This window comes from Rhinolophus sinicus, chromosome 6 (genome assembly GCF_057876585.1).
Source record: "Rhinolophus sinicus isolate RSI-liver-muscle chromosome 6, RSI-T2T, whole genome shotgun sequence".
NCBI classification, from domain to species: Eukaryota; Metazoa; Chordata; class Mammalia; order Chiroptera; family Rhinolophidae; genus Rhinolophus; species Rhinolophus sinicus.
The window spans coordinates 832,418-859,812 of record NC_142506.1 but is presented as its reverse complement, the minus strand read 5'-3'; the positions used below and the strand labels follow the sequence as shown (position 1 = coordinate 859,812).

At 61.7% G+C, this 27,395-nt stretch overlaps 1 protein-coding gene across 2 annotated transcripts in view; it reads right to left on the bottom strand.

Moving 5' to 3' along the window:
• ZC3H3 (zinc finger CCCH-type containing 3) overlaps window positions 1–27,395 on the bottom strand; it is a 67,257-nt gene that overhangs the window by 15,119 nt on the left and 24,743 nt on the right. For both annotated transcript variants that reach the window (XM_019712293.3, XM_074316298.2), the window contains exons 4-5: window positions 25,455–25,611; window positions 3,821–4,005 (exon numbers count right to left, since the gene is read on the bottom strand). In XM_019712293.3, coding sequence (XP_019567852.3) covers window positions 3,821–4,005; window positions 25,455–25,611 — 342 coding nt within the window. The remainder of the gene's footprint in view (window positions 1–3,820; window positions 4,006–25,454; window positions 25,612–27,395) is intronic.

The window sequence follows — 27,395 nt, the reverse complement described above, 5'->3', positions numbered from 1 at the left end:
AGCTGCTGGCCCTGAGCTGCCCCATCAGGGCCACATGGGAAGCCTGGGCAGGTGCCCTCCTGCCACCTGCAGTCCCCGGCCCGGCCCTCCCCAGGGAGACCTTTCCCAGGGCCCTCAGCTCCATCCCATCTCCTGAGCCCCAAACATGGCCTGTCCAAACCCAAACTCCCTTGCCCCCACAGGGTGGGCCTCAGACACCCCTCTTCCACACCCGACCGCTACTGAGCCCTGACTGCCCCTCTGGGCCGGGCCCTCACTGGCCGCTGGAGCTACCCACTGCTAGTGTCTGTCCCTCTCTGAGCTTCAGTCTCAAGTTTAAAAATGGTGGTTCCAGGGCTAAGCAGCGGGACCCCCAACGGGAGGGAGTGCCTACGTGGGGGCCGGGCTGGGGGCCCAGGCTGGTTATGGTGCAGGGGGCTGAAGGATGGAGTGAGGGGGCTCAGGGCGTGAGCAGCTGGCGGGGAGAGGGTCTTAGGGCCCCAGACCACAGTGGAGTCCTGGTTCCCAGGCTGGGGACACCAGTCCTGAGCGGGCAGTGGGAGCCAGTCCAGGTGGCACGTGGTACCGTACACCTGCCAGCCAGCGGGTGACAGAGTGCAATATGATAGCTGGTGGTGACCACGGTTCCCGGGCTGTCACCCAGGCTGCTGGTGATGGTGACGCTCTGGCGCCATCTGCTCCTGCCAGGGCCTGCTGTTATCACGCTGGCCTGTCAGACACGGCCCCCAGGCCTGGCCTCTGAAGGGGCAGGTGGACTCCCCTTTCCACTTTTCACTCTTAGGCTCACGGTGGGAGTCTGAGGCACCTTTTCAAATGCTTTGCAGTGTTAAAAAATGCACGCCAAGTAGCTGGCTTGAAAGGAAGAAGGAGGGCTGAGAGGTGCTAAAAAGTTCAGCTGAAACTCGCAACCTGGGAGGGGAGGCAGGAGGGGAGGCAGGAGGGGAGGCGCTGAGTCTTCGGAGAACTTGCACTTCCCAAGGATCTTCCCAAAATAGCGCAGCAGCACCACCCCCAAGTCAGCTTCTTCTCTGCCCGGCACCCTCCACCCTTGGGGAGAAGACTGACACTGGCTCTGGGCTCTGGAGGTGGGGAGCCCCGGAAGGGGCATGTGGGAGGGGGGAAGGCAGTGGGTGGGGCCTTGGTGCTGGCTGCAGACAGCTGACAGGGCCCTCTGAGTGTGGGGTTGGCACACCACAGGTCACAGATGAGGCCATGCAGCACACAGACCCATAACCTGCCACGTGGCGGCCATTAGCAGCAGGGAGGTCGGCCTTGCTCTGGGGCCTGGGGCCAGCCCAGCGAGGTGGCTCTGGCAGATGCACAGGGGCTTCTGCCCACCACAGGGATAGCAGGCTGTTGGGACAGAGGGGGCTGAGGTCTGCCCACAAGAAGGCACGGGCCCAACCAGGGGCGGACGTGTCCTGAGAAGCCTGGGCAACCAGAAGGGGTGAGGAGGAGAGGACAGGTCCAAGGAGGGCTGCACTCTGCTGCAGTCAGAGTTGCGCTGACACCAGAGGAGAAAATCTCCTTCTTTAATCCCTTCATTCAGTGGGCTGCAGGTCAGCAGGCACTGCCACAGCGGGGCGGGGTGGGGGTGGGGGTGGGGGCAGCCCATCCTCCTCAGTCAGGACCTGGCCACACCCAGGGGGTCCAGGCTGCTGTGTGGGCGGGGCCTCAGGGGCTCTGATTCTGCCCTGTCCTCCCTGTGGTCTGTGTGCCAAGTCCCACCCCGCTGCCCTAGCTGGCCAGCCCTGAGACGGGGAAGGCTAGTCCCAGGACTGCCCCTCAGTGGTCACCAAGGCTGGTCACCAGGGTGGCAGCTGTAGCCTGCAGGTTGTCCTGGGACCCCGCCCCCCAGGCCCATCCCTCTCACTTCTTTCCTGAAGGCTGGAGCCAGAGGAGGAGGGCCGCGAAGGCCAGGAGGGCCTGTGCCCAGGAAGTGGAAAGGCGGATTCTGCAGAGCCCAGCACGTGGAGGGGAACAGGGGTGGAGGGAAGCAGGCTCAGGTGGCATTGCCCCAGTGAGAGGCAGGTGGCAGGTTGAGCAGCAGGGCCTGCGCTGGGGAGGAAGGCAGAACTCCCCACAGCTGGCCCCTGCCACTGCCTCTCCTGCTGACTGCCCCCCCCCCCCCAACAGGCAGCAGCCTGGCTCTCCCCAGGGCTGGACTCAGGGCCCAGTGCCAGGGGAGGGGGCAGCTCTAACACGGCCCCCAGGCTGATGTTTGTGAGGAGGTATGAGTGCAAACCTGCCTCTTCTTCTCAGCCTCCAGGCACCTCTCTTCCCACCATGGACGCCAGGGCACAAGAGGGGACAGAGAAGTGTGAAGAGGGTGGGTACAGCCCTTGCCCACGGTCCACACAGTCCACTTGGGCAGCACGTCCCCAGCCAGCACTGTGATGGCCCAAAACCACACCTGAACCTGGGCCCTTGCACGTGGATGGCACGAGTGCCAGAATGGTCAGTGTCATGTCTGGCCAGGGGGGAGTCCCTAGGACCCAGACCATGGGGCTGATGTGGGTGGAGGTGGTGGCCCTTGGCATGCCTGGTGGAGGAAACACCAGCAAACAGGGCATCCCGTGTGCTGGCCAGTGAGCTCCGTCCAGCCCCGTGCGAGGACAACGGAGAGCAGAGCCTGAATCCCGCCAGGTCAGCTATGGGGGTCGGGGGAGGGCAACCGGTGTGCCCTTCGCCAAGGAGGACCCAGGAAAGACTGGTGCCAGGGTCCCCCCACACGAGGCCGACTGGACCCTGCAGGGTGCCTCCCACAAACCCACCTGGCACACCAGCTTGGCTGGGTCCAGCCCTGTAAAGAGCCTGCTCAGTGAGAGCGGCAGGCGGGGAGGGGCTCTGCTTTACCCAGGACGCAGTGGGTGGAAGAAGGGTCTGGAACCCTGCCCGCCACTGTGTCAACACCTGTGTGGGGCCCCACAGACCACAAGTGCCGATGCCATGGGCCTTCGAGCTCTGGGGGTCAGAGTCGGGACTGCAGGGAGCGAAGGGGGTACGTCCTGGCCCACAGTGGCCTGTCCAAGGGGCTGACCCTTGAGAGGGCCAGTGAGGAGGCCTGGCCAGCGCTCTGCACCTGCTCCCCCACACCACCCCCTGCAGGTGAGCGTGGAGGCTAAGGCAGGAAGGTTCTGGGAGGTCCTATTGCCCAACTCCTGAGGAAGGAATGGGGTAACTGAGGCACACGGGCAGAGAGGAGCCTTGGCCCCAAGCCCCTAGTGCCTCTCCGGGGGAGCCTAATGCTCCCTGCCTGGAGTGGGCAGCTGAGTGCCCCGAGTCCCACAGACAGAGGCCCTGGGAGCCCAGCCAGGCAGGGACTTTGCAGGCCGCTTGGGCATCTCCTTCCCGCCCCTCTGGGTGTGGGGCGTGGGGCGTGGGGCTGGGGACGGCCAGGCCTCTGCAATCCCACAGTGCCCGCAACCTGGCCCTTTTTTATTTGACAGTAAAGGAAGGGGTGGAATCGGACTGAGACCAAATATTTTTCTAGTTAATTTGTACAATAAGCGAGTCCAAAGCATTTCCTCCTTCTCGGCCTGTTTCCCCAGACCGAGGGGGCACACAGGGCGGCAGCCGCCACCTCCAGACACAGTCAGGAGGCGTTGCCAATGCGATTCCAGCATCGCAGCCCCAGGTGTTCACTCGCTCGCCCGGCCAGCCGTGTTTACCATACCTGGCTCATCTCCTTTGTCCAGGAGCAAACACGGAAAATCAGGGGCCGCTCAGCCAAGCGAGAGACTCGCCTGCAGGAGCCTTCTCCGGGAACACAGAGGTACCCCGGCCGCTGTGTCAGCACTGCAGTGACGGGGAGCCTCACCTGTGCGTAGGACGGGCCTGCTGCCCCCATCGCCCGGCCGGCCACAGGTCTTGGAGAGCTTATTGGCCGACACCCTGTAGAGGACCCCTCCGATGCAGCGGTAGCCTTTGTTCCGCCACCGGGGGGAGCCGGCCTGGGCTCTCCCACCCCCGCTGGCAGGGCGCAGGCGGTTCAGCCCCGAGGACCTGCAGAAAGGAAAATGACAGTGAGCCTAGCCCTGGGGTCCACAATCAGGAGACCCCCACCCCCAGGCATAGCAGGTGGTGCCCCCAACCCTGCCAACCAGGCTGAGACCTCGTGAGCCTCTGAAGGGACAAGCTGCCCCCTCCAACAGGCACACGACTGGGACATGACCCCTGACGCCCCCACACTCAGGGCTGCCTGGGTGGCACCAACCAGGGCCCTGTAGTGTCCTAGCCAACCCACTCCCCCAGATAGCATGTGGGCAGGCAGCCACCGAGACCAAGGGACCAGCCAGCCAGAAGGGCGTGGGGCTTCCCCCTCAGAACACATTTCAGCATCGATTTATTTATGCAAATGGAGCTTAACTCTGGATTAGCTCAGACTCTGCTCAGAGCGCTCTTGCCCCTGAGCCCCCTTGTACCCCCTGGCACAGGCCTGCCAGTTGTCCCCTGTGCACACTGCCTCTACCCAAGGATGTCCCCAGCAGGAGCGGCAGGCAAAAAGGAGGGCGCCCGCTTGGCCCAGCAGAGCACCTGAAGTGGCAGGGCATGCTCCTGCTGGGCCTGTCCTGGGGGTGGGGGAGGGGCGGCTCTGCGGGCCCTCCCCTGGGAAGCACATGGACCCCCCAACTCCCCCTTGGGCAGCTGCCCAGGGCCAGGGAGGGGCGCCCAGGGTTGGGTCTGATGAGTGCTAAGGGCACAGGCGCCCACGGTGGGCTCACAGGCACTGAAGTGCCAGGTCGGGCAGCCCCGCTTCAGGCTCAGCTGCCACCCCACCAGTCAGTGCTGGCTGCTGCCCCTCTAGGCCTCAGTGTCTCCGTGCTTCTCACCAGCCTGCAGCCTCTGAGGGCCCGTTAGAGAAAGACCGTGCGCAAGCGAGCTGCGCTCGCTGGGGGACCCAAAGCTGCGTGTAAGTACAAACGCGGGCAGGAAGTGCCCAGGGGGCTGCCCGCCCTGAAAGCACTTAACCCAGTTTCCCTTAATTAAAATTCAAGTTCACAAACACCAATCTTGGAGGGAACAAGTCGCACCCTGGGGCCCAGCCACCCGGCCCAGGCTGTTCGTGCCCCACAGGCTCCAGCCACCCCACACAGGGCATGTCTGGGCAGGAGGACGGGGTGGGTGGGCACCCTCTGGGGGATACAGCAAGACCACCAGACTCTCCTCAGACCTGGGGGCATCTGAGGCCAGGCTAAGGTGTGAGGAGGGAGCAGCTGCGGGACCCCGTCAGCCCTGGGGGCTGAGGCCACAGCAGCTGGCTCAGCCCAGAGCCCTCAATGGTATGACCCCCACCCGCCCCTCATCATGGAGCGGCCGAGACCCCCAGGCCTCCTGCCAGGCTTCCGTTGCTGACAACGGGCTGCCACCTGCCAGGAGCAAGAACACTGCTCTAGCTGCCTCTTCCTGTGGGAGCACCTGGCCTCCAGGACCACCACTCCTACCGCCCCAACCATCCCCTGCCTTCTGTCTATACCACAAGCATGAGGGACAGGGGAGAACTAGACCCCAGGCCCAGCGTCTAGATGCCCCGAGAAGGTGGGAAGGAGGAAGCAGCTACCCCAGGAGCCCAGCCTTCAGGACGTGTGCGCATGCGCTCCTGGCTGAGTCCAGACAGGGACAGACCACCCCCAGGGGCAGCCACACACAGGTGGCCTCCTCAGAAGTCACTGGGCTTCAGGGCAGCGAGTCGGGCCCCAGCCTGCCAGGAGCCTCAGCCTGGGCCCAACCCCCCGGCTGGGGCAGGCCACACCAGCCCCTCAAGCAGAAGCACTGGCTCACAACCTACTGCCTTTCACAATCTGTGTTTACAGCTAAAAGCCCATCTCAGGTGACACTTCTTTTCCAGGACGTTGTTGATTACTCCCACGGTTATAGTTATGGGTGACAGTCTCCTTCTCTCACCCAAAAGACCGCGTCCCTGGGGTCTGCTGGCAATTCCAGGGGACCGCAGGCCACCTGGGAGGGGTGGAGGCCTGTGCACGTGCACGTGCCAAGGGGTGCAGAGCTTTGGCCCCTGGAAACAGCCCGGGACCCCCAGCCTCCAGGGCACCAGAGTTCCCTGGGCACCTTGGTGGGAAAAACTACAGCCCCACATGGTGCCACGGGGCTGCCTGGAGGAGGTGATGCACTCACAGAACTGGGCAGGGCCAGCCAGGGCCCCAGGAGGAGCCCACCTGGCCACAGGAACGGGCCCAGCCTGCAGGTGCCCCCCTCACCCCAGGTGGTCCCTGACTTTGGACCAGTGGCTGGATGGGTGTCAGGCAGGTGGGGACTGGAATGGCGAGCTCGGGGTACCCACCCCAAACGCCTGGTAGCTTTCTATTGCCGTGGGTGTCACAGCACTGCAGTAAATTGTTTCCCTAATGGACAGACAGCCTTTGGAAACGGACCGTACTGAGAAAAGGGAATAAAATTAATGAGATAATAGCAGGGCCAAGGACCCGGGGACGCTCCTGCCCTCGCGAAGACGGCCCTGTAATCCCTTTCCTACAACAGGAGCCTCGGATCTAGCGGCTTCTCTGGCCAGCCGGCAGGCCCACACGGCCAGGAAATTTCATTAACGCTGGAAAATAGGAAAGGTATTAAGCGTGTGTAATGAAGGCGGGGCGGAGCGGTGCTTTCAGATGGGCCTTTCTCTCGCCTTTGTAATGGGAGGCGTGAACTCGCCCTTCAAATCCATTTCTAATCCATTTGAAATACTACAGCAAATTATCTTTCCTTCAGCCCGAAAGCGGCCAGCCAATTTACTCCGAATAGAAGTGACAATGCCCCGGGATTTATCGCCATAACCTTGACTACACCAGGGTGAGGGCTGGGCCTCCCCTCACCCCCCCTGGGGGGCACAAAGGACAGGTGGGGGGAGATAACGTTTTAAATGAAAAGCGGTGGTAATAGGGGGAAGACACACAACGCCACAAAAGTAGGTTTCCAGGAAAAGCTGCTCTCCCCAGTCCGCTGCATGGCCAGCAGCTGTGGAGTTCCCGGTGAGGCCATCCCAGGGCCCCTCTGACCTGCGGCCGAGTGGTAGCCGGTGTGGATGGGGACAGCGGGGCCAGTGCAGGCTGGGCCAGTGGAAGATCCTGGGGAAAATGGACCCAGAGGAGGGCAGGAGGGTCTGGGCAGGACAGGGGGAGGCTCTCACTGAGAAGAGGGGGCCAGTCTGAGTGTACCTGCTCTGGCAGGCCTCCTCGCCCTCCCAGGGCTTTGCCGGCCTGCCCTGGTCACCCAAGCTCCCTGCTCCCCGAGCCCTGCGCCACTGCCCAGGCAGGTCCATGCAGTCGCAACACTGCACAGGGCACATCTGCCCACTTCGCAGGCTGCACAGCTAAGATGAACCCACCCGAGGCGTCTGCAGCTATGGAGCCTGGCAGCCAGGGCACAGGTGTGCACATGCGAAGCGGACAGGCCGACCTGCTCCTGAACCCGTGTGCACAAAGAGCACACATACTGTTCACCCGTGACAGGGCCTGACAAGCAGAGCCGCTCCCGAGGTCCGGCCGCCCACCCGCCCCACCCTGGGTGCTGCACCCGGTGGGCTGCCTCCCCTGTACCCCAGACCCTGGGGCACAACAGATGAGGGCCAGGGGAGGCAGACTCAGGGGCAAGATGGCCAGGAGGGGAGGGGGCAGCCTTGCCCCAGGGAGCCCGAAGCAGCTTGAAGATAGGCAGGTACCCTCTCTCCTGACCAGGGTCAACCACCTTTAAACATACCCCGCCTCGGCCTCCGGCTTGTCCTCTGCCGTCACGGCTGAGAGGACCTCAGCCCCCCACTCTGCTTATTCAACCCTGAGGCTTCCCAAGGCCTTTCACAGCACAGTGTGCCCAGCACCGATGGGGCCGGGCATACGTCATATGGATCGGAGCGGGACTAGGCACAGACCTTCGTCCTGGGCGAGAAGGTGCTGTTTCTTGCAGTGACGCTCCTTGGGCACAGGGCCATGGGTGGGGAGAGGCAGGGTGGGTGGGGTAGGGTCAGTGTGTGGCCGAGTCGCCCAGGTAGTGGTGCCCAGGCGGGAGGCGGGCCGGCTGGCTGGGAGCAGAGAAAACAACCGGAGAGGCAGTTCTCAGGAAATGGAGCACGACTGCGGAGCTGCGAGGCGAGCAGGGACTGCGCCGTCAGCAGAAGGGCGGCAGGCAGCTCTGCACAGCAAATTCCAAGTAGGTCAGGCCCAGCGCCACCGTGACAGGCTGCACACTGCTTAAGTGCGCTTTCCACAGAATCGCTGACGGGCACCACCACACACTGCCTGCAAGGGGCCAACCCCAGCTCCAGCCCCAGCTCCGGCCCCAGGCCCCCAGCCCCAGCTCCAGCCCCAGGCCCCCAGCCCCAGCTCCGGCCCCAGGCCCCCAGCCCCAGCTCCAGCCCCAGGCCCCCAGCCCCAGCTCCGGCCCTAGGCCCCCAGCCCCAGCTCCGGCCCCAGGCCCCCAGCCCCAGCTCCGGCCCCAGGCCCCCAGCCGCTGCTCTCTGCCCCAGGCCCCCAGCCCCAGCTCCGGCCCCAGGCCCCCAGCTCCGGCCCCAGGCCCCCAGCCCCAGCTCCGGCCCCAGGCCCCTAGCGCCTGCTCTCTGCCCCTAGCGCCCCCCCTGCCCCCCCGCCCGGACTGGTGCAGCCTGTGCCCGCTCTGCCTGGCGGGGAAGAGGCTCCAGCCCCCAGCACAGTGGGTAGTCTGTAGGGCTGTTCTGGAGGAGGGACACAGAGTTGCTCAGGTGAGTAGGACCAGCAGGGTGGGAGGTGAGGGACAGCCAGAGTGCAGGTGTGCCACGCTCCACAGGGGTCTGAGAAGCGGGGCTCAGTGGCCAGGGACCCAGCAGACGGTGACGGCCTCACATGACTGTGGCCTCCTGACCTCACAGGACCCTCCTCAAACCACAGACTCGCTCCTCCTGAATGAGACCCACAGCCAGCTCCCGGGCTGGGGCACCATGCCCGCTGGGGCCTGGCTCCCTACACCCACCTTCCTGAGGTGAGCAGGTGAGCCTAGTGGGGACGTGGGGGCTGTGCGACCTTGGGGGAGAGGTGGGGTGCTGGCAGGTCACCAGAAGCCTTCGTCAGCTGCTGCTCTTTTCCAAGGGGCCCTCACCATCTCTCCTTGGTAATGAACAGAAATGACTCGGCACCCTAGCCAGCCAGCATGCTGGTGGACGACACTACTTGTGCTGTGTCCGTTACAAATACTGCGACTCCATCATGAGGGGCTGGGCTATTTCATGTGCTCACATCTATTCAATTGGTATTTCGATCAATGGGTGCATTACAAGCCTTCCCTTTAAGAGCCTAATAAACAACAAGATGGAAAGTAAAATTCTCCATAAAATGACACTTTTAAAAATCCATTTCGGCTGAAGCTAGTGGTGTTTTGTATGTTAGCTGCAAACACAGGTATTATTGGGCCTTAATGGCCCCACTTAGGAGGGCCGAGTACAGCTTGAAGGGCAGAGGGGCTGGGGACCCAGGACTGGGGCAGTGCCCGGGTGTCACCCTCCAGGTTGGGTTGTCGGCCCAGGGCCCCCAGCCCGTGACAGCTGGTGCGGGATAGGGCTGCCTCTTCCTATGCTCCCTCTAGAACGATGTCTGTGCCTGACCCTCATCACTGGGGATGTGGGGGCCCAGCCTGGGGAGCACCCTGCTGAAGCCTCCGCTGCAGGGCACAGGGGTCGCTGAGGCCCCATGGAAAAGCCTGGTCGCCCTAACCTCTGGCAGCAGGTGCCTCTTATTGGCTGAGCGATGTGTGTCAGGGCCTGAGCTCTCACACTGCACTGTCAGCCCAGGTACCCGCCCCTCCCTCGCTGGCCCTGGTGCCCACCCACTGCTCGGGGTCGGAGGGCCTGGCCTGCACCCCAACTCGTCAGCTCTGTCTGTGCCGTGCCCCTCACCCTCAGCCATGCTAGCCTGTTTCCAGCCTCATGGCCATGGCCACCATCTGCTCTGCTCAGGCCTGCCTCTACCTGGAGCAGCACCCCTATGGTGACCCAAAGGATATTCACATCTGTTTATATGTCATGAAGGTGCCCCAGTCCCCAAGGTAGCCCAGCTGGGGGACGCTGGAGGGCAGTCCAAGCCAGGGGTGTGTGACAAAGTGGAAACATAACAAGACCCAGAATGCCACGTCCTCGGGGACCCCACGTCACCACTACCTAAAGAGACTCATAAAGTGAGGGGCTGGTGGGATGTCCCCTCCTGGGATCACAAAGCAAGAGCAGCTGGGCTCCCTGGAACAGGGGTGGTGTCCTCAGTGAGCCGGGGATGGTGGCATCCATGCTAACACAGGGTATGGCCCATGAACTCAACAGCAAGAGGTCCTGAGAGTCTGAGGGGGGCAGGCAGTTTACTGCAACTGAGCACACAGGAGTGTCAATAGCAGTCCTAGGTGCCAGCAGCCGGCCAAGGCGGGGACAAGGAGAAGCCACACACATACACACACGTAAACAGAGGGAAATGCCACAGCAGGTGCCCCAGGCCTGCAGAATTCACAGAACATCTGCAGCTCCAAAGACAGGAGGGAGGGGCAGCATGGTGTGTCCTCTCTGGATCCGTGCGGCAGGTGGACTGTGAGAAGAACAAAAAGCAGCTTGGCTGGTTGGAGGCTGATTGGTCGGGGAAGGCTGAGAAACTGAGCCAGTATTTCTACAGGTCGTCTGAAAGGACAGACGTGCAGGAGAAGACAGACATAGGAACAGCAGTGTCTGGGGCACCGCACGTGGGTGAGGCTAGGGGCTTGTGTCAATACAATGCCAATCAGTGAGGAGACAAAGGAACCTCGACCCCTTCTACCTCAGACCACGGCGAGAATTAACCCAAGAAGGATCACAGGCTTAAAAGTGAAGGCAAAATGGTCGGCTTTCTAGAAGAAAACATGACCTCGGGGTAGGCAAGTATTTCTTAAGCAGAACACAAAGAGCACTGCTCACAGAAGAAAAGACTGGGGAGTTACACAGCGTTCAAAAGCCAGCCCCTGACTGTGAGAAGCATCCTAGAGAAGCATGCATCCATAATATGTAAAGAATGCCAGCAAATCAATAAAAAGACAAATTAACATAAAAGTGGGCAAAGGCTCCAAGGGGTGCGTCACAGAAGAGCGTCGCAGTGGCCACGAAGGTGGGAAAAGACGATCGGCCACCAGTGTCTCCAGGAAGGGCACACACAGCGCCCCCAGGAAGGGCGCAATGGGAAAGGTGGGCCCAGCAGGGACCACAGAGCAGCGCGCTGTCAGGCTGAGGGCAGACAGGGACGGCCACCATGGCAACTGGCCTCATCTACAACGCAGTGTCCACCCACCCTCTAAGGTGGCCACTTCACAGAAACAAAGAGTTCCTGGCCACTCAGCTACACGCTCAACAGAGACTAGAAAGAACCCTGATGCTCCCCGGAGTGAAACAGACAAACTGGTATATCTGCACAGTGCGAACGACAGAGCCAGGGTCTTTAAAAGGGCGAGCTACCCACCTACACACGGCGGTGCAGACCCACCTGAGAACACATGCCCGTCAGCTCGGCGGCCATGAACCACCACAGACGAGGCGGCTTAAACAATGGAACTTGATTTCGTTACAGTTCTGGAGGCCGGAAGGCCAAGTCAAGGTGCCAGCAGGCTGGTTCCGGGGGGCCTCTCCCTGGCTTGCAGATTAGATGGCACCTCTCGCTGTGCTCACATGGCCTTTCCTCTGTGCATCTGCAGAGAGAGCTCTGGTGTCCCCTCTTCTTACAAGGACACCAATCCCCTGGGATTAGGATTCCACCCTAATGACCTCATTTAACCTTAGTGACCTCAGGAAAGGCGCCACCGCCAAATGCGGCCACACTGGAGGTCGGGGCTTCAGTCTACAACAAAAATTTTAAATGTAAAACGAAGTTATACCACTAGAATAAAATATAATAGAACTTATATACTCCTGGGGGGGAAGGCTGTTCTAAGCAAATCAACACACTATCTTAAGAGAATGATAGATTTACAGAGAAAACTAAAAATTCTGTTAAAAATCCTCACAAACAAAATTCAAAGGCAAAGCTGAAATTGAAAAGAACATAGTCTGTGATAAAAGGTGACACACTGGATATCTAAAGACTCTTGCAAACATGTAAGAAACAGGCCAGAGGCACATGAACAGTAAGCATAAAAAGGTATGAACTTGACAAAGAACATAAATAAAATTGAAATTAAACTGGATAGCATTCTCCTCTACTAAATTGTTGAACCGTTCCTGGCAGAGGTGGCTAACACTGAGAGGGGCACGAGAAGCTGCAAACCACCCTGCAGTAGGTGCCCCCCACCTCCATGTCCCAAAAGCCATGCCATGTCGCTCCCTGGCAGCCGACCACAGCCAGGCTCCTGTCTTGGATGAACCACTCTCACTAGGGTAGTCAAAAGAACAACCATGAAGAGGAGCGATTTCAACTGGAGGCCTGATGTGAGACCTGACTGGTGTTGCCTGCTCCAAGAAGCCTTCCAGGCTGCAGATACCAGAGGGCAAAGGACAACCGTGGGAGGGAGGAGGTGGAGGCAGAGCGGGGTCAGAGCTGGGTGCTCTAACACTCCCGTGTATGACACACAGCAGGGACGTTGCTAGCACCTACTGGGCTGACGACAGAACAGGTGGAAACGCTCAGCTAGGGCCAGGCCCCAAGTAGGCGCTGAGGGTGGGGTGGGTGGGTGCTGGCAGTGCAAGCTGCTCAATTCTTCAGAGAGCCTGGAGGCACAGGGGAGCAGGCATGCCTTCCAGAGCCAGAGCCCAGCAGCGCCCGCCCATAGAGCAGGCGGCACAGGCGCCCACCTGCCTCCCCCCCAGCCCCGCCCACCCCACCCCCATGCGAAGGGCAGGGGAGCGCTGGGCGGGGTCTCCAGGTGGGCGGGGTCGAGAACAGCGTGGAACCCCGCCCCACCCCCAGGGGAGCCTGGCTGGCAGAGGGGACAGAGACCGGGTCATAATTTATGCTCCCCCGCTGATGCTTTATGGCTTTCTTAATTCGGCTCCTGCTACTATTAATGTAGTTAATGCTGAGATTATATCTATTTTCTGGCGTCAGGCGGTGATTTATTCAAGCCATTTTTCCGGTGGAGGCTCCCACGCTGTTAAATCAAGCGCCTTGCCAATTAAGTGCTGACTTGGGAAGTGGACGCAATCTTAACAGACATCTAACCGCAAATTAAACCGGGGCTCCTTACTCGGGGGAGTGGGCGGGGCGACCACAGAAACCGTGCTGACTTGGAGGAAAGTCTGAGGAAAAGAGCAAGGCTCTTCCTGGCCTGGATGGCCGGCTCAGGCTCCCGCTCAGCGGGGCGTTGGGGTCCGGTCCCAGGTCCCACCTGGCGGCTGGGACTGGCCTGCGAGCCGAGGGTGGAGCGGAGGAAAGGCAGGCAGGGGTCACTTGGCTTGTCCCCACACAGAGGTGTCTGTAACTGCAGCTGCCACCCACCTGGGGACAAACGTTTAAAATAAAACACCCCTCAGACAACCCGATTGATTCCCGAGCTGTCCCCCAATTTGTACATGAAGGGGCTGGAGAGACCCTCTGACAGCCTTTCAGCAACAAGATCCCAGAATGGTGAGGGAGGGACCCCTCCCCCCAAGGAAGGATGTGGAGGAGGGGCTCACCCAGCTCCACCTCTGAGGACACACATAGGGGAGGCAAGTACAAAAGAAAGGGGGGGAGGGGGGAGGGTAAACCCAGAACCATGGCAGGAAAGGACACCCCCCCCCCAGGGCCCAACACCTCCTTGGGTGCCCCCACACCTCATGGGAGCCTCCTGGCTAGAGAACCTGTGAATGACGGGGAGCTGGGCAGATGCCAGTACCCCACAGTGTGCCCTGGGACAAGACGGTGGCCAGGCCACCTGAGCTGGCCAGGGGCCTGAAAGAGCACTTGCTTGTGGGAGCCCTTTGGCTATGGTCCTTGGTGGCTGTGAGACCCCCAGACCCTGCAGCCCACACAGGGAGCCCCCTAGATCCCCGGGGCAAGGCCTCCGCCACCATCTGCAGGGGACTGAAGTTTGGGGGGAAGATCAGGCTGGAGGGCTGACACGTGCGAAGACTTAACTATGCTACCGATGATGTAGACGCTGCTTCACTAGCACCTCTAAATGCAGGATAAAAGTGGAATTTAAAATGGTGTTTGAGTGTGTAAGGCACCCAGGCACCACTGGGTGACAAGGACGCTTTATTTCTCCCCGTCAGGGGCAGTATTTTCAGCTTCCTTTGCTCGTCATTTCCAGGGACATCCAGGGGCACCAACGCGGACACACACAGACACACGAGGGCCCACGGTGTTGGCAAGGTGTGGCCAGGAGGCACAGGTTCAACCCAAAGGTGACCTCCCACAGGCTCCGGGCTCCATGGGGAGACCTAAGGACCTGTGAGGCTCCCTTCCGAACGTCCTGTTGTGTTTAGAACAAAGCTTCTCTCAGGCAGACCGAAGGGACATCCGCTCTAGTCTGTCAGGAAACACCCCAGCTGGCCCATCCTGCTGGCCCACAGGGAGACCACACCGTGACCTGTGGTTTTGCCATGATGGTGGGTATGTCCTACGGGGCCCTGCATGGTCCTGTCCTCTCAGGTTTTGCCCAAAAGGAGCCAGGCCTGGGTGAGGTGCAAGCCTGCCTGACCCCTTCCCACTGCTTGCCCCCAAGGGCCGGCCTGCAGGCTGCTGAGCAGGCCTCTGCCACACAAGCCAACTCACAAAGGGCCAAGAAGCCACCCGCATGTCACACGGATGCAGATGTGCTGCGCTGTAGCAGGAGAGATAGGCCTGACCCAAGCAAGGGCGCCAGCCTGCCAGCAGGGCTCAGGGTCCATACGCAGCAGGACTTGGGGTGCCTGGGAGAGCGCTGACCATTGGGCCTGGTGCAGTGAGAGGAGGCAGGAGGGCTGCTCTGGACAGCTGCGGCAGGATGACGCCTCCCAGGCGGCCATTCCCAAGCCCACTCACGCAAGCCGCCCAGTCCCGTCACAGGCCCAGGAGCCTGGCAACCCACTCCTCCTGGCGGCACCCCCTCGCTGGGCAGCCCGAGGCCTCCCCCTTCCTGGCTCCCCACACCGAGAAAGGGCAAGAGGGCCAGGCGATAGGAGCAGGACAGGGGTGCACACACATGTATGGAGAAAGGGGACAGAGGAGAGAAAGACAGATGCCTGGAAGCTGCAGCAGAGAGAGCAGGGCTGAGACTGAAGAGGGGGACAAAGGTTAATGGCCTGACACACTCACAGATGTGAGACCAGCAGGGCTGGGGGGCTGGCCAGACAGCAGGGACTGTCCCAGCAGACCTGTGGCAGAGCCCAGGCAGGGAGGCAGAGCGCACTGGGCCTCACTACCCCCCGTCTTGGCCCCGGGCCTGCCAGGCACCTCCTACCTACCTGTGGCCCTAGGGGACACAGAATCAGGGACATGCCCTGAGCCCGGGAGCCCGGGAGCTCAGGGCCAGCTCACCGTGGGCCCAGAGAGGCAGGTGACTACCAGGCCTAAGACGGGGCACATGGGGCCTTCAGAGCCTGCCACCACCTTCCCCTCCCCTGCCATCTGCAGCTGGGGCCCGCATGCTGCCTCTCACATGGTCTCGCCACAAATACTGGATGACAAACCCTGTGACCCCAGGCCCCACACCAGCTGTCCCCATGGCCAGGGAGGAAGCAATAGCACAGGATATCGTGTTGGAGGGATGGGGGGGCAACTGTCCCAAGGGGACGGGCCAGAGGCTCAGAGTGACGGGGAGGTGGCGTGTCAGCCCCACACCACTGCCCCGAAGAGGACCAGGGAGGGGCAGCTGGGAGGATGACTCAGGTCTGCCCCCGCCTGGGAGCACAGGGGCCCGTGGCACTGGGGTGGCCAAGCGGAGTGCTTCGCTGTGACCCTCCACTGTGCTGACTGCTGTCCGCCGTTGTCGCAGCAGGGCGATCCTAGAGCTGCACACACAGGTGGGGACAGGGACAGGGTGCTTGCCTTCAACGTGCTGCCCCACCAGGTGGGCATTTGACAGTGAGCACAGACCGCGCTCGGAAACCATGAGAAGAGAGAGGCAGGCAGAGGACCCATGGCAGCCTGTGTGCCAGCCGGCCCGACACCCAGGGCGCTCTCTGCCAGCGAGTGGCTGGGCACTGACATTCCGGACAAGGCTCCAGAGGGAGTTTGAGGTCCCTCACAGTGTCCCAGCAAGGCGGGTTCTCCTCCCTAAACCATCCAGGGGGTGAGGGGTCCAGGCCTACGTCCCCGCCGAGTCCCAGCCCCTCCCCAAACCCAGCCTAGGAGTGTGGGCAGGTGTTCTGGCCTCAGAGGATGGTTCAGCCCTGCTGCTACGGGGCTGCTGACAGCTGAAAGGCCTGCCTGCCTCAAATAGACAGAGAAATAAATAAATAAGCGGGGCGCGCTTTGAACCGACTTCCAAATTAAGAGTTGCATCCTTGCTGCCAGGCCCCCGCCAGCAGTTTCCGAGGCACCTCCCGCGCAGAATGGAACCTCAGCCCGTTTATTAGAATGATGAAGGCGGAGGACCCACACGGCACTCCTTCCTTAATGAGCAGCCGAAGGGATCGGTAAGCATAATCTCACAGGCAGTAATATTTTATATAATCGCCGAGTGGTTTCAATTGAAAACCCCCAACTGAATCAATATTTACTGCATTGAAACGAAATGAATAGTAATAAGTCACTAAGCTCCCTGTCCCGTTTCATAAAATAAAAAATTATAAAAATGAGCACAGGCGCACGGAGGCCATCACATTAACTTTCACGGCACTTGGGGAGCCGTAGACGCCTGTTCACATAAAACAGGATTCTAAGAAACCTGCCGGAGGACACCTGCCTCAGCAGCACTCAGGGGTCACCCCCACGGGCCCCCCCTGGGCCCCGCCTGGCGCCCACCGTGTCCTCCCAGGCCTCTGGCCAAAGCCTCAGCACAGAGTTCTGCCACACGCTCGTCACTCTCAGGTAAAACTGCCGCTGTCAGGTCTTCACCTATTTCCTCAAATTCCACCCCATGGAGTCCTGGAAAGGCCAGGCTTCCCCTCGGGGCTCCAGGTCCCCCAGGGAGACCATGGCCTACAGGGTTCCCGGGAAACAGCAACGCTGAGAGACCAGAGCCAAGTGGGAGCCGCGGGGAGGGTCCTTGTTCTTGTTTGTACTCTGACCTGGGGCCAGGCTGGCAGCATGGCAGCCATAGGGCAGCCTCCCAGAGGGCCGAGCCCCCAGCACCCCCCAGCAGACTCCTGGGCAGGAAACATGGCCCCATTCAAGCAGGTAAGGCCAACTAGGCAAGGGAGGCGGAGGGCATCAGCCTCAACGAGATAAACGTCTCCTGCCAAGAACAAAAGACAAACCACCAATTTAAAAATGGGCAGAGGACCCGAGGCACGTCATGAAGACAAGGGAGGGTCTTAAAGAAGCCATGTGAGCGCTCAACACCATGGGGCCTCAGGGAGCTGCAAATGCAAAGCACAGCGAGCCACCACCACACGTGGAGGGAAGTCGAAGGATGGTAACACCAAATGCTGTCCTGGAAACAGAAAAGCACCACGGCTGGGGGGGCGGGGGGGAGGGCTGCAGTGTCACATGAAGACAGAGTACCTTCCCGAGTCCCCATACTGGGAGTGCGTGCACCACACAGAAACAGGAACATGGGTCTACACAGCGTACGAGCAAGGGGGCAGCCTTCGTTCATCGTCAGCCAAAGTGGAAATGTCTCAAGTGTCCATGGAGAGGAGGACCGACAAACCACTGGGGTGGACACTGGAATGCAGCCCTGGCTGTGGGGGCGAGAGCGACCGGGCCAGGAGGGGCCCTGTGAGCCTGAAGCCCCTATTGTGCAGGAGGGGGAGGCTGAGAATGGATGATGGTGCCTGTGGAAAGGACCCCGGGCCAGGGTGGGGACAAACCAAGGGTTCAAAATGAAGCACGGTGATAGCAGATTCTAGCTTGCAGATGCAGAATAAACTGAAAACCTGAAGTCCAGTATAAAGAAAGAAGGAAAACAAAGCAGCAGACCACAAGGGACCGCGGTGCCTTACAGGACGCCAAGCACCAGCACAGGACGGGTGAGGGGCTGAGGTGGCTGCGGGTCAGAGCAGCAGTGTACACAGGGGGCGCCACCCACAGACACGCCCCGCAGAGAAGAGGGCAGCCACCAGGAGGGGGGGACGCCCCAGGTCCCGCAGGCTGCACAGAGGGGCCCCCAGCGCTTCCAGATCCCTGCCCACAAATCGGAGTCTCCTCACACATGAACCCAGAGACACTGCACGAAGCAGCTGGCCTCCGCTCCCCAAACAGCAGGTCACAAAAGACAGAGCGAGGCTGAGGCTGGCTCCAGCCTCAATGAGGCTGAAGAGCCGCAGCTCCTAAGCCGTTGGGGAGCGCAGCCAACTCTGCCTCTGGGCAGCGCTCCCTGATCTGGGGACCACATTCAGTGCCTGGTCTCCACTCTCCTCGAAGAAGGTCATACATGAACAGACAGGGGATGTGAGGAAGCAGCGGGGTCCAGGTGCCACCCGTTGGTCACCTAGGTGAACAGTACAGAGCAGCTCCGTGTGCTGCTTTGGCAACTTTTCTGTAAGTGCAAAAGTGTATCAAAGCTACCCAAAAAAGTGCAAGAAACTACTTAGGAGAGGGACCGGGAGTGAGCCCGGGAGCTCCAGGGTGACTGTCCTTCTGCCCCCCTGCCCCTGGCCCAGGCCTGCCCGACTCTCCTTCACACACCTGCCCCGTTCCACCCGGCCAGCTCCTCCCGGGCTTGTGAGGGGTGGTCAGCAGCAACAGGCTGCTGCCCCCTCAACGTGCTGAGACAGAACGGGTCAGGGGCAGCTTCTTGTCTACTCGGGCCACAAGCCACAGAGCAGGTCTGCCGTGGGTAGGCCGCAGCCCAGCTGTGCCCATCTTCAGGGCCCTGGGTGGCCGAGTGCCCGCAGAGCAGGAGCTGGACCAGGTCGTTCATTCGCTGACCGGCACTGCCAAGCCTCGGAGGCTCAGTGGGTTCCCTCAGGGGGCCCCGGCTCACTACCCGAGGCCTGAGGCCTGTGCAAGCCGCTGCACTTGAACCTACTCCGCCTCCTGGCCAGGCTTCTTGGGGCCTCCTCTGAGCCTGCGTACCGCTTCCTCTGCCAGGGGAGCCCTCTGTGCCTGGCTAGCTCCCACTGACCGCATGCTGGCCCAGGGACAGTTCTGCAGTTGCCTGCTCGGGGTCTGTCCACCCCCCGGCCGTAGCTTCCAGGGAGGCAGGGGCTGGACAAAAGGCACCTGGGGAGAGTAGACCAGTGCCCTCCCATACCACCCAGTGGCAGGTAGCAGTTGCTAAAGCCACTCATCTGGCTGGCAGGCCCCCACCTGCTCTGCCAGGGACTGCCTCTGCCAGGGCAGGGCCGGCTTCCGGAGCCCTAGGCACTGAGCGGTGCTCCCGGCCTGGGAGTCAACGGGCTCCACGGCAAGGCCCACACCAGGTGGGGGGCTCACCTCCCCTTCCCTACTGACACCGAGGTGAGGAAACAAGGCTAGGAAGGGCTGGCACGGCCCAGGTCACCTCAAGGGTGGATGGTGACACCCCACCTCATCCTCCCTGGCTACAGAGGGCCCCTGGTCTGGTTTTCCCAGTGGCTGTCAGGCAGAAGGCTGAGCAGCAGCCCATTCCTGGGGTCGCGGGCATAGAGCATAGCGCCCAGGCAATCACATGCAGGCACACCCACGGTCCTGGGGGCAGAGAGCAGGCAGAGGGCAGCACACAGCACTTGAGGCTCCCCTCCCGGCCTACGCCCACCTGTGACAAGCTCACTCCCTTTTCCTGCACACCAGGTGGGCAGAACCCCACATGCATGCAGGCCAGGCCGCCCCTAGCCACTGAGGGCAGAGAAGCTGGGTCTGAGGTGGGCGACCGCAGAATGCCCGGGAGCAGCTCTCCTGGCTTGAAATGGACACTCCTTCAACCCTGCCGCCCCGTCCGCCACAATCACTCCAGCGCTTCACGGGCAGCGGAGCTGTGCTGGCCTGGTGCCCTGCTCACAGGGGCAGCTGGGGACATGGACTGGGCCGCCCGCCCCTTGGGGGTGAACAGAGCCCAGGGCAGTGGGTCGCTTCCCAGGCTCAAGGGAGGGTGGGAGGCTGGGGATCACCCCCGGAACATGCCGGACAGGTCAAGGTCAAGGTTGGCCGCCACATGTGCCCTGGAGCTGCACACAGGTCACAACCTAGGAGGACGCTGTGCCTGCCACTCTCCCGGGGAGGGGAGCCGCCATCCTGATGTCCCCCCACAACCCTGCTGGTCCAGCAGCAGGGCCCAGCGCCCACCGTCAGTATCGTCCTTCAGGTGGTCTCTGCCCTCTGAGTGGACATCCTGAGCTCCTTGCCCAGGTGCACGAGAAAAAGTCCACACTGACCTTGTGGGCCCCACGCCCACAGGGGCCTTCTCTGAGTTCCCCTCAGCTCCATCCACCCTGCGTGGGTCTCAGTGCTTCCCAGCACTCACCACGCCACGGAAGTATCTGCTTCCTGACCACTGCCTCACCAGGGGGCAGGCTGTGGGCAGAGCTCTGCCTGGCACAGACGGCTCTGCCCAACTATCTGCAGGGGGCGCCCCGCCACGCAGCACTGGGCACCCTACTAGCCCGTAACAGGCTAGGCTGGGAGGGACTTCTGTGCACACCACCACGCCAGGGCCTCAGCAGAGACTGTAGGGCCAGCGGGGTGTGGCCTCGATGGAGAGGGCAGGAAGGGAGCACAGCATGACTCCGTGAGCTCCTCTAACTGCCACAGCCTCCAGGGCAGGTCTGGGGACAAGCAAGACACTCTGTCCTGTGGACTGAATTGTGTCCCCCAAATTCCTGTGTTGCAGCCCTAACCCGATGTGATGGCATTTGGAGGGGGGCCTCTGGGAAGTGATCAGGGGTAGGTGAGGTTGTACAGTGGCGTCCCATGAAGGACTAGTGTCCTTATAGGAAGGGACACAGAGAGAAGGTGGTGCTGTGCGCCCTGTGGCAGGCTTCCAGCCTGTGAGAAATAAAGGGGTCGCTGAAGGGTCGGACTTGGGGAACCAGAGGCAGGCAGGAGGCAGAGCAGGGACTGAGCTGGCCCAGGAGGCTGCATGGTGCCTACTCATTAGGGAGATTGGGGGGAGGGGAGGGGAGGGGAGGGGAGCACGGGGACGTGGCCACCCATCCTCAGGCTGAATTCCTCTTTAATGAGACGTCACTTTGCAGAAGGGTTTCAGAGCCTTGAGCATCGCAGCCCAAACGTCATCAAACCTCCCAGAGATGACTTAAGATCTACCGCACAGACACACAAGTGAAATAAGATCAAGTAAGGCGGCCCGGCGAGCGGCAGCCCTGTGACAGCTCCATTCGTAGTCGGACCGAGCAGCCTCCAGACGCAGCTGCTTAAGCACAGCGGCTTCTGCTCATTTCGACTTTCATGTCAAGTGAATTTCGAAAGAGAAAAAAGTGACAGGCAGTTTAGGGATATAAGTCACACTTCAGCTTCAGTTCAGATTAATGAACTAGCTGGAAGCTGGTGAGGATGCAGGCAAATCCACAAATCTTGTAACAAAAAATTAAATCCTCACTCGCCATGAGACTCAGCCCTGGGGTGCCCTCTGTTGCCCCAGGGAGCCCGGGCCGATTCTGGGCAGCAGTGGCCTGGAGTCCTCAGGTCCCAGCCGGGCCTCCTGGGGCCCTGGACCCAGGCCCCTCCACAGCCTCTGGGGCCATCAGCCGCTGCCCCCCCACAGGCCACAGTCCTTCCCGGGAAGGGCCCAATGTGCCCCTACCCTGGGTCCCTCCTGCCCAGGCCGCCAGACGCACTCACCTGGCCAGGGCAGCAGCCACCTCATCTGCCCGTCCCCAGAGACCGTGCCTAGCAGGGCCCACAGAGCCCAGGAGCTGCTGCCCAGCGGCTTCCCACCTCCATCTGCCCCACCTCAAGCCCTGACCAGCTGGCAGATCTGATGGGCTGACCTACTTCCTGGTGACTGTCCTCCGGGATATTTCTGGAGTGAGGGCCTCACCACAGGAGCGCGGCCCCTCCCTCCATGTCAAGCCTAGACACACTCATGTGGGGAGGGGGTGCCCGGGTCTCCTAGAAAGTAGGCTGTCACGTCCCCACGTTCCCACATGTTGGACCCAAATGACCAGGACTAAGAGGAGGATTCTAAGTCAGGAGACAAAGAGTGAAGCCACCTCATGAGGCAGGCATGCACCTGGCACCCGGGGGACGCTGACGGACAGTGGGTCACAGGTCACAGAGCCACAGGCCACAGGCCACAGGGCCACAGGGCCACACATCTCAGGTCATGGCGCTGCACATGGGGTTCTAGAGACGGCAACAGGCCAAGGACACTGCACCCTCTGCCTTCTTCCCAGATGCCGGGGCTGGAGACAGGGAACGGGCAGAGGAGAAACCCAGCCCAGTGCTGAGCTGAGTGGGGACCAGCTAGGGGGAGGGCGAAAAGGCAGGTCAGTATTCAGAGGTGACGGGGTGGGGTGTGTGTGAGGGACCCTGACATGGGGTGAGCAAGGGTGGGGCCCCAGTCCCTACCCTCTCGGGACAGGGCTGGCAACTCTGCCACCTCTCCAGTCTTTCTAATACCAGGCCCCCCGTGGTGCAGAATCAGGTGTGGTGATGGGTCAGAATCACGGCTGAGGGGGTGGGGCCATTCCTCCGCAGGAGGGCAGTGGCTCGAGGAGGCCACCAGCTATCAGGTGCATGTACCACCCTCCAGGGCTCCCTGAGTGCCCCAGCACAGCGCTGCCCCTCTGCAGTGACCACACTCAGTCACAGCGAGTATCTGTAGGAGAATGGGGTCCAGGGCTGGCCGTCTCAGCCACTGGCTGCCTGCCTCACCCGCTGCCTGTGTCTGCCAGCCCCCGGCTGCCCACTGAGATGACCAGGACTGCTGGGGCCTCCTCCCTCCAAGGCAGACACAGACAGGAGGTCCAAGGAGAACCCTCAGTCCCCAGGCTCAGGCCGGCTGCCAGGTGGGACAGCCCTGCGTCCTCCTCACAGTGGCAGCCATTTGGCCCCCGCTGGCCTGGGTCCTGCCACCAGTTCAGCTCCTCTTTTTGCGGGGGAGGGCTGAGGATCCTGCAGCTGCACAGGCAGAGGTCAAGGCCAGGGCCAAAGCCAGCGGCCGGGGGCCTGCTGACCACATGTAGGCAGCGCCAGCTCTGATGGAGCTGAAGGAGGCAGGTGGGCGGGTTCCAGACTGGCCGCCGGCCCAGAGACGGGCCCTTTGTGCTGCGTCGACAAGCGGAGCCAGGCATGTACTCCTGACAGCAGGGCTGGGCAACTGGCAGGCAGCCACTCTGCTGAGGAGGCAGCCCAGCCAGGGCACAGGTGACCTTGGGCAGAGGAAGCCCAGCCCTCTGGCAGCCACGTTTCCCAGCGCCTCCTGAGCCATTCAGGCCTCAGCACCTTACAGACCCAAGGTCAGAGGTCAGGCCCCCCAAGGATCCAGGGCTCTGTGCTCAGGGTGTGTCCTGGGGTGCCTGGCGACAGGTCAGACAGGCCTGGGAGGCAGTCAGGGAGGGAGGTCCCACTAAGCACGGCCCCCACGCGCACCCCTAGTGACTGCAGGCCATCCTGGGGGTGGGCTTGGCATGCCTCCTCACGCAGGGACACCTGAGTGCATGAGCCAGGGCTGCAGGACCTGGGCCTGGGATACTCAGCACAGCCCAGAGCATCCAGACAGCCACAGAACCCCTGCAAGGTGGCTGTCCGGGAACCACCACCTCTGGGACAGGGAGCTTGGGGGCAGTGGTGGCTATGCCAGGCTGGCAGCAGGGCCTCCCCCAACACCTACCCCAACCCCCTGAGCTGAGGCAGGACCTCGCACGCCTGCCCACAGCGCACACAGGTGCTCTCTCAGCCCCCACCTGCTCCTGGTGACGAAGCTCTCTCCACCTAATGAGCCTGAAGCTCAGCGGCTGCGTCGGGGGCACCCCTGCCCACCTCCCTCCTGCAGGATCCTCGCCCCGCCAGGCCTGGCACCCCTTCCACTCAGTGACCCCATCAGGGCCCAGCACGCTCAGCACTGACTCAGCTGGACCCAGACCCGCTGCCTCCCTGGTGCTCAGAGGCCAGAAGGAGACGCCTGCTGGCCCAGCTGCACTCCCAGGACAGGCAGGGACTGGCCAGGGCTGGGACGTGGATGTGGGGCCAGGATGCCAACTGCAGGAGGGGAGGCAGGAATCAATAAATCAGCCTCATTCACGACAATCGGGGGCTCTTATTAAGTAAATTAATTTAAGTTAATTTAGCTCAATCCTGACTCCCGATCACAATGATTTAGCGAGGGGGAAATTGCATTAGGAAAGGCCACGCTCACCAGATAGGAGAACAGAAGAGAATTAGGCCCACTTAGCAGCGTGGATTAATATGGAAATAGCAGGTGTAAATTTACCCTTATCAAGAGAGTGAAAATTATCTTCATAAATTTGTAGAAATAGCCCCCAAGATGCTTATAAATCTATTTAAAACAAAAATCTTACCAAAAGTGCAGTAAAATTAATTTAAAATATACTTCCAGCTACTGCCTCCAGAAAAGTCGGTGGCAGCGCCACATTTACTGTGGCCCAGCAGTAGGGGAGGAGGACAGTGGGAACCGCTGACCGCCTGGGCGGGCTGACCACCCAGCACGTCTGCCGTGGGCCAGCGGGCTGCCCCTCCTCTCCCCACGGCCCCATGGCTGGGCAGTCACTGTCCGGAGGCTGGCAGAGCCTGCGGGAGTCTGGCAGGACAGCCCCTGCCGGGGACGATAGCTGCTCTGCCCTGTGGTCCAGCCCCTCAGGCACCACGGCCACTGCCCCACAGCCTCTGGCCCGAGGCCATGTGCCCTGGCATGCCCACTGCACCCAGTGGAAGCCCACACTGCACCAAGGGGCTTCCACACTGTTTCCCCAGGAGGCAGGCTCCGAGGGTAACTGGAAGACAGAGGGAGGGGTCAACCACTGCCCGATTCCCACCCGTCCACCAGTCTGCCACCCCTTCCAGTCTCTGCAAAGGAAGGGGCCATGCGCCCATGCAGGGCCTCCTGAAGCCCCGAGGCTGAGCGGCGTCCCGAGATGGGCCCCCAACACCCACCCCTGACACTGCCTCCCTGGGTTCTGGGCACCCAGAACAGAAGGGGGAGCCACCCCACTCTGCACGTGCTCAGCCAGAGCAGCCTGGAGGCCGCAGGACCTCCACGCGGGGTCGGCGTGGGGCAGGCTGCAGCCTTGCTTCTCGCCCTCAGCAGTCAGACAGGTGGCAAGATGGGCCCACAACTTCCCAAAGGAGGCTGCTCAGGGCCCAGCCTCTCTGACCACAAGCTCCCCCGAGCCCATGGTGTGTCTGCTCCTGCGGCCGCCCACCGCCAGCTAACAGGGCTACGCGTGCGTCTGCGTGTGCAGCACACAGGCTGGCTGGGCATCTGGGGCCACCCCCCAGCCAGCACTTGGCTGGTGAGCTCGGTCCCCGCAGCCCTCAGTCCCCGCCCAAGCCCAGGGCAGCCGGGGCTCCTACCTGCACAGGGAGAGGCGCCGTGCCCGCCAGCAGGGCAGGGGCGCGGGGAAGGGCAGGGCGCTGGGAGGCGGCACGGCGGCAGCCTTCTTGACGATGCGGTAGCGGGTCTTGATCACTCTGCTGGTGGGAGGGGCCCGCAGGCTGTGCGTGGTGGACGCTGCAGAGAAGACACAGGCATTCAGTCAGTGCAGGTTGGCAGGGGGTCCCCATCACCCCGTGCCCAGCCCCACCCCACACGCATGTGCCAGAGGGCCCGACAGCCCCCGGCTGCAGGAGAGCGGGGCGCCCGTGGGCGGGTCCAGGAGGCTGAGGTACGAGCGCTCACCCCCTCTCTGGGCACCGTCTCGAGTGCCCTCGTGGATTTATGGACTCAGCCATTTCTGATTATAGGGTGATGGACTTCAATGTATGGTTTCCCTTCTTGCTGAATGTGTCATGCAAATCACAGGGACCTGTTTTGCCCGCGCTCCCTTCCACTTGACAGCTGGCAATCTCTCCATAGCTTCGAGGAACGCATTGAATTGCCCAACTTTCCTCATCTCCAGCTCTAACCGCCCAGATAATTAAAGCTAATGCAGCAGGAGGCAGGCGCTCGGCCTCCCCGAGGACCCAGCTGCCCTCTGGAGCCAGGCTGCCTCAGGCTCCACCTTGCGGCCCTCAGACCTGCCTGCACAATGACCAGGGCTTTGCTTGGAAGGGGGCTGCCGGCGGGACCCCAACACCAGGCAGCTTCTCGGGGTTCCCACCCAGGCCCACCCACACAGGGCGGTGCAGTCAGTGGGGACAGGATGGCAGAGACCGGGGGCATGTGTGTCAGGCGAGGCCTCCCGGAAAGCACACATGTCATCTCACCGCCAGAGCGTCAGCAAGGGATAGGTGGACCGTTGGGCCAGAGCTGGCTGACCAGCAGCTGAAGGCCACCTGGGGTCCGGATGGCCCAGGAGGGGAAGCAGGACAGGCGCACAGTGATACCAGACCCACAGGTCCCACACTCCTGCTGCCTGGTGCTAGCCCTGGATGTGACCGTCCACCCTACTCCCGAGGCCCAGACCAGCATTCTGAGACATGGACCTGCTGCCCTAGGCCCCAAGAAGACACCCTCCCAGCAGCCACGGACACCTGACCCAGACCGGAGGCTTCCCTGTTAGCAGCCCCCAGAGCGGTTACTGGTCCAGACAGTAATTATTACTACAGATCAGCTTTCAGAGCCCTAAGCCCACAGCTGGGACCCCACAGTGCCCTGGGGTACACCTGCCCCCCAGGATGTGCCCTCACAGGCCACGTGGCCCAGGAAGCGCTGGGAGCGGGGGACACCTGTGGTCCAGGGACTGAAGGCAGAGACCCTTTGCTTCCCGCCCTGCCTCTCTCCCTCCCACTCCCCCTCCAAGGGCAGCAGCTCAGGGCAAGTGGGGGGGAGAGGGAAGTTCAGCAAAACCAAAGGCACGTGGCATCGCCTGGGTGCCCGCTTTTGCTGTGTGAGTGACCAAAGTGAGAGGTGGAGCTTCAGCTCTGGGCACCCCATAATACACACACACTTGGGATGTAGGGGAGAGCCAAGCACACAGTGGGGTCAATAAATAATGTTTGTTCAATTGAATTTTTGAGGTCTTACAAGCAAGGAGATACCAAAAAAAAACAAACACTAACGGCTTGTTCCAATAGGAGCTCACGAACACAAGATCTCCTTTCAGCTACTGCCAGGCCCCCAGCTGACCGCAGGGTTGCCAGGCTCCCTGCTCCCATGGGCCCTGCGTGGGGCCAGCCCACCTGTCTGTGGCCCTTGCTGCCCCATTCCAACCTGGGTTGTGCCTCCTCACAGGCCTCCCACGGTGGCCACTGCCTGCTGCTCTGGGATAGGATGGGCTCCCAGGAGCCCACGGTGCAGGCTGTGCAGCCCAGCTCCCGCTCGGAGCCACTCTATGCAGGGTAGGAAGGAGGGCT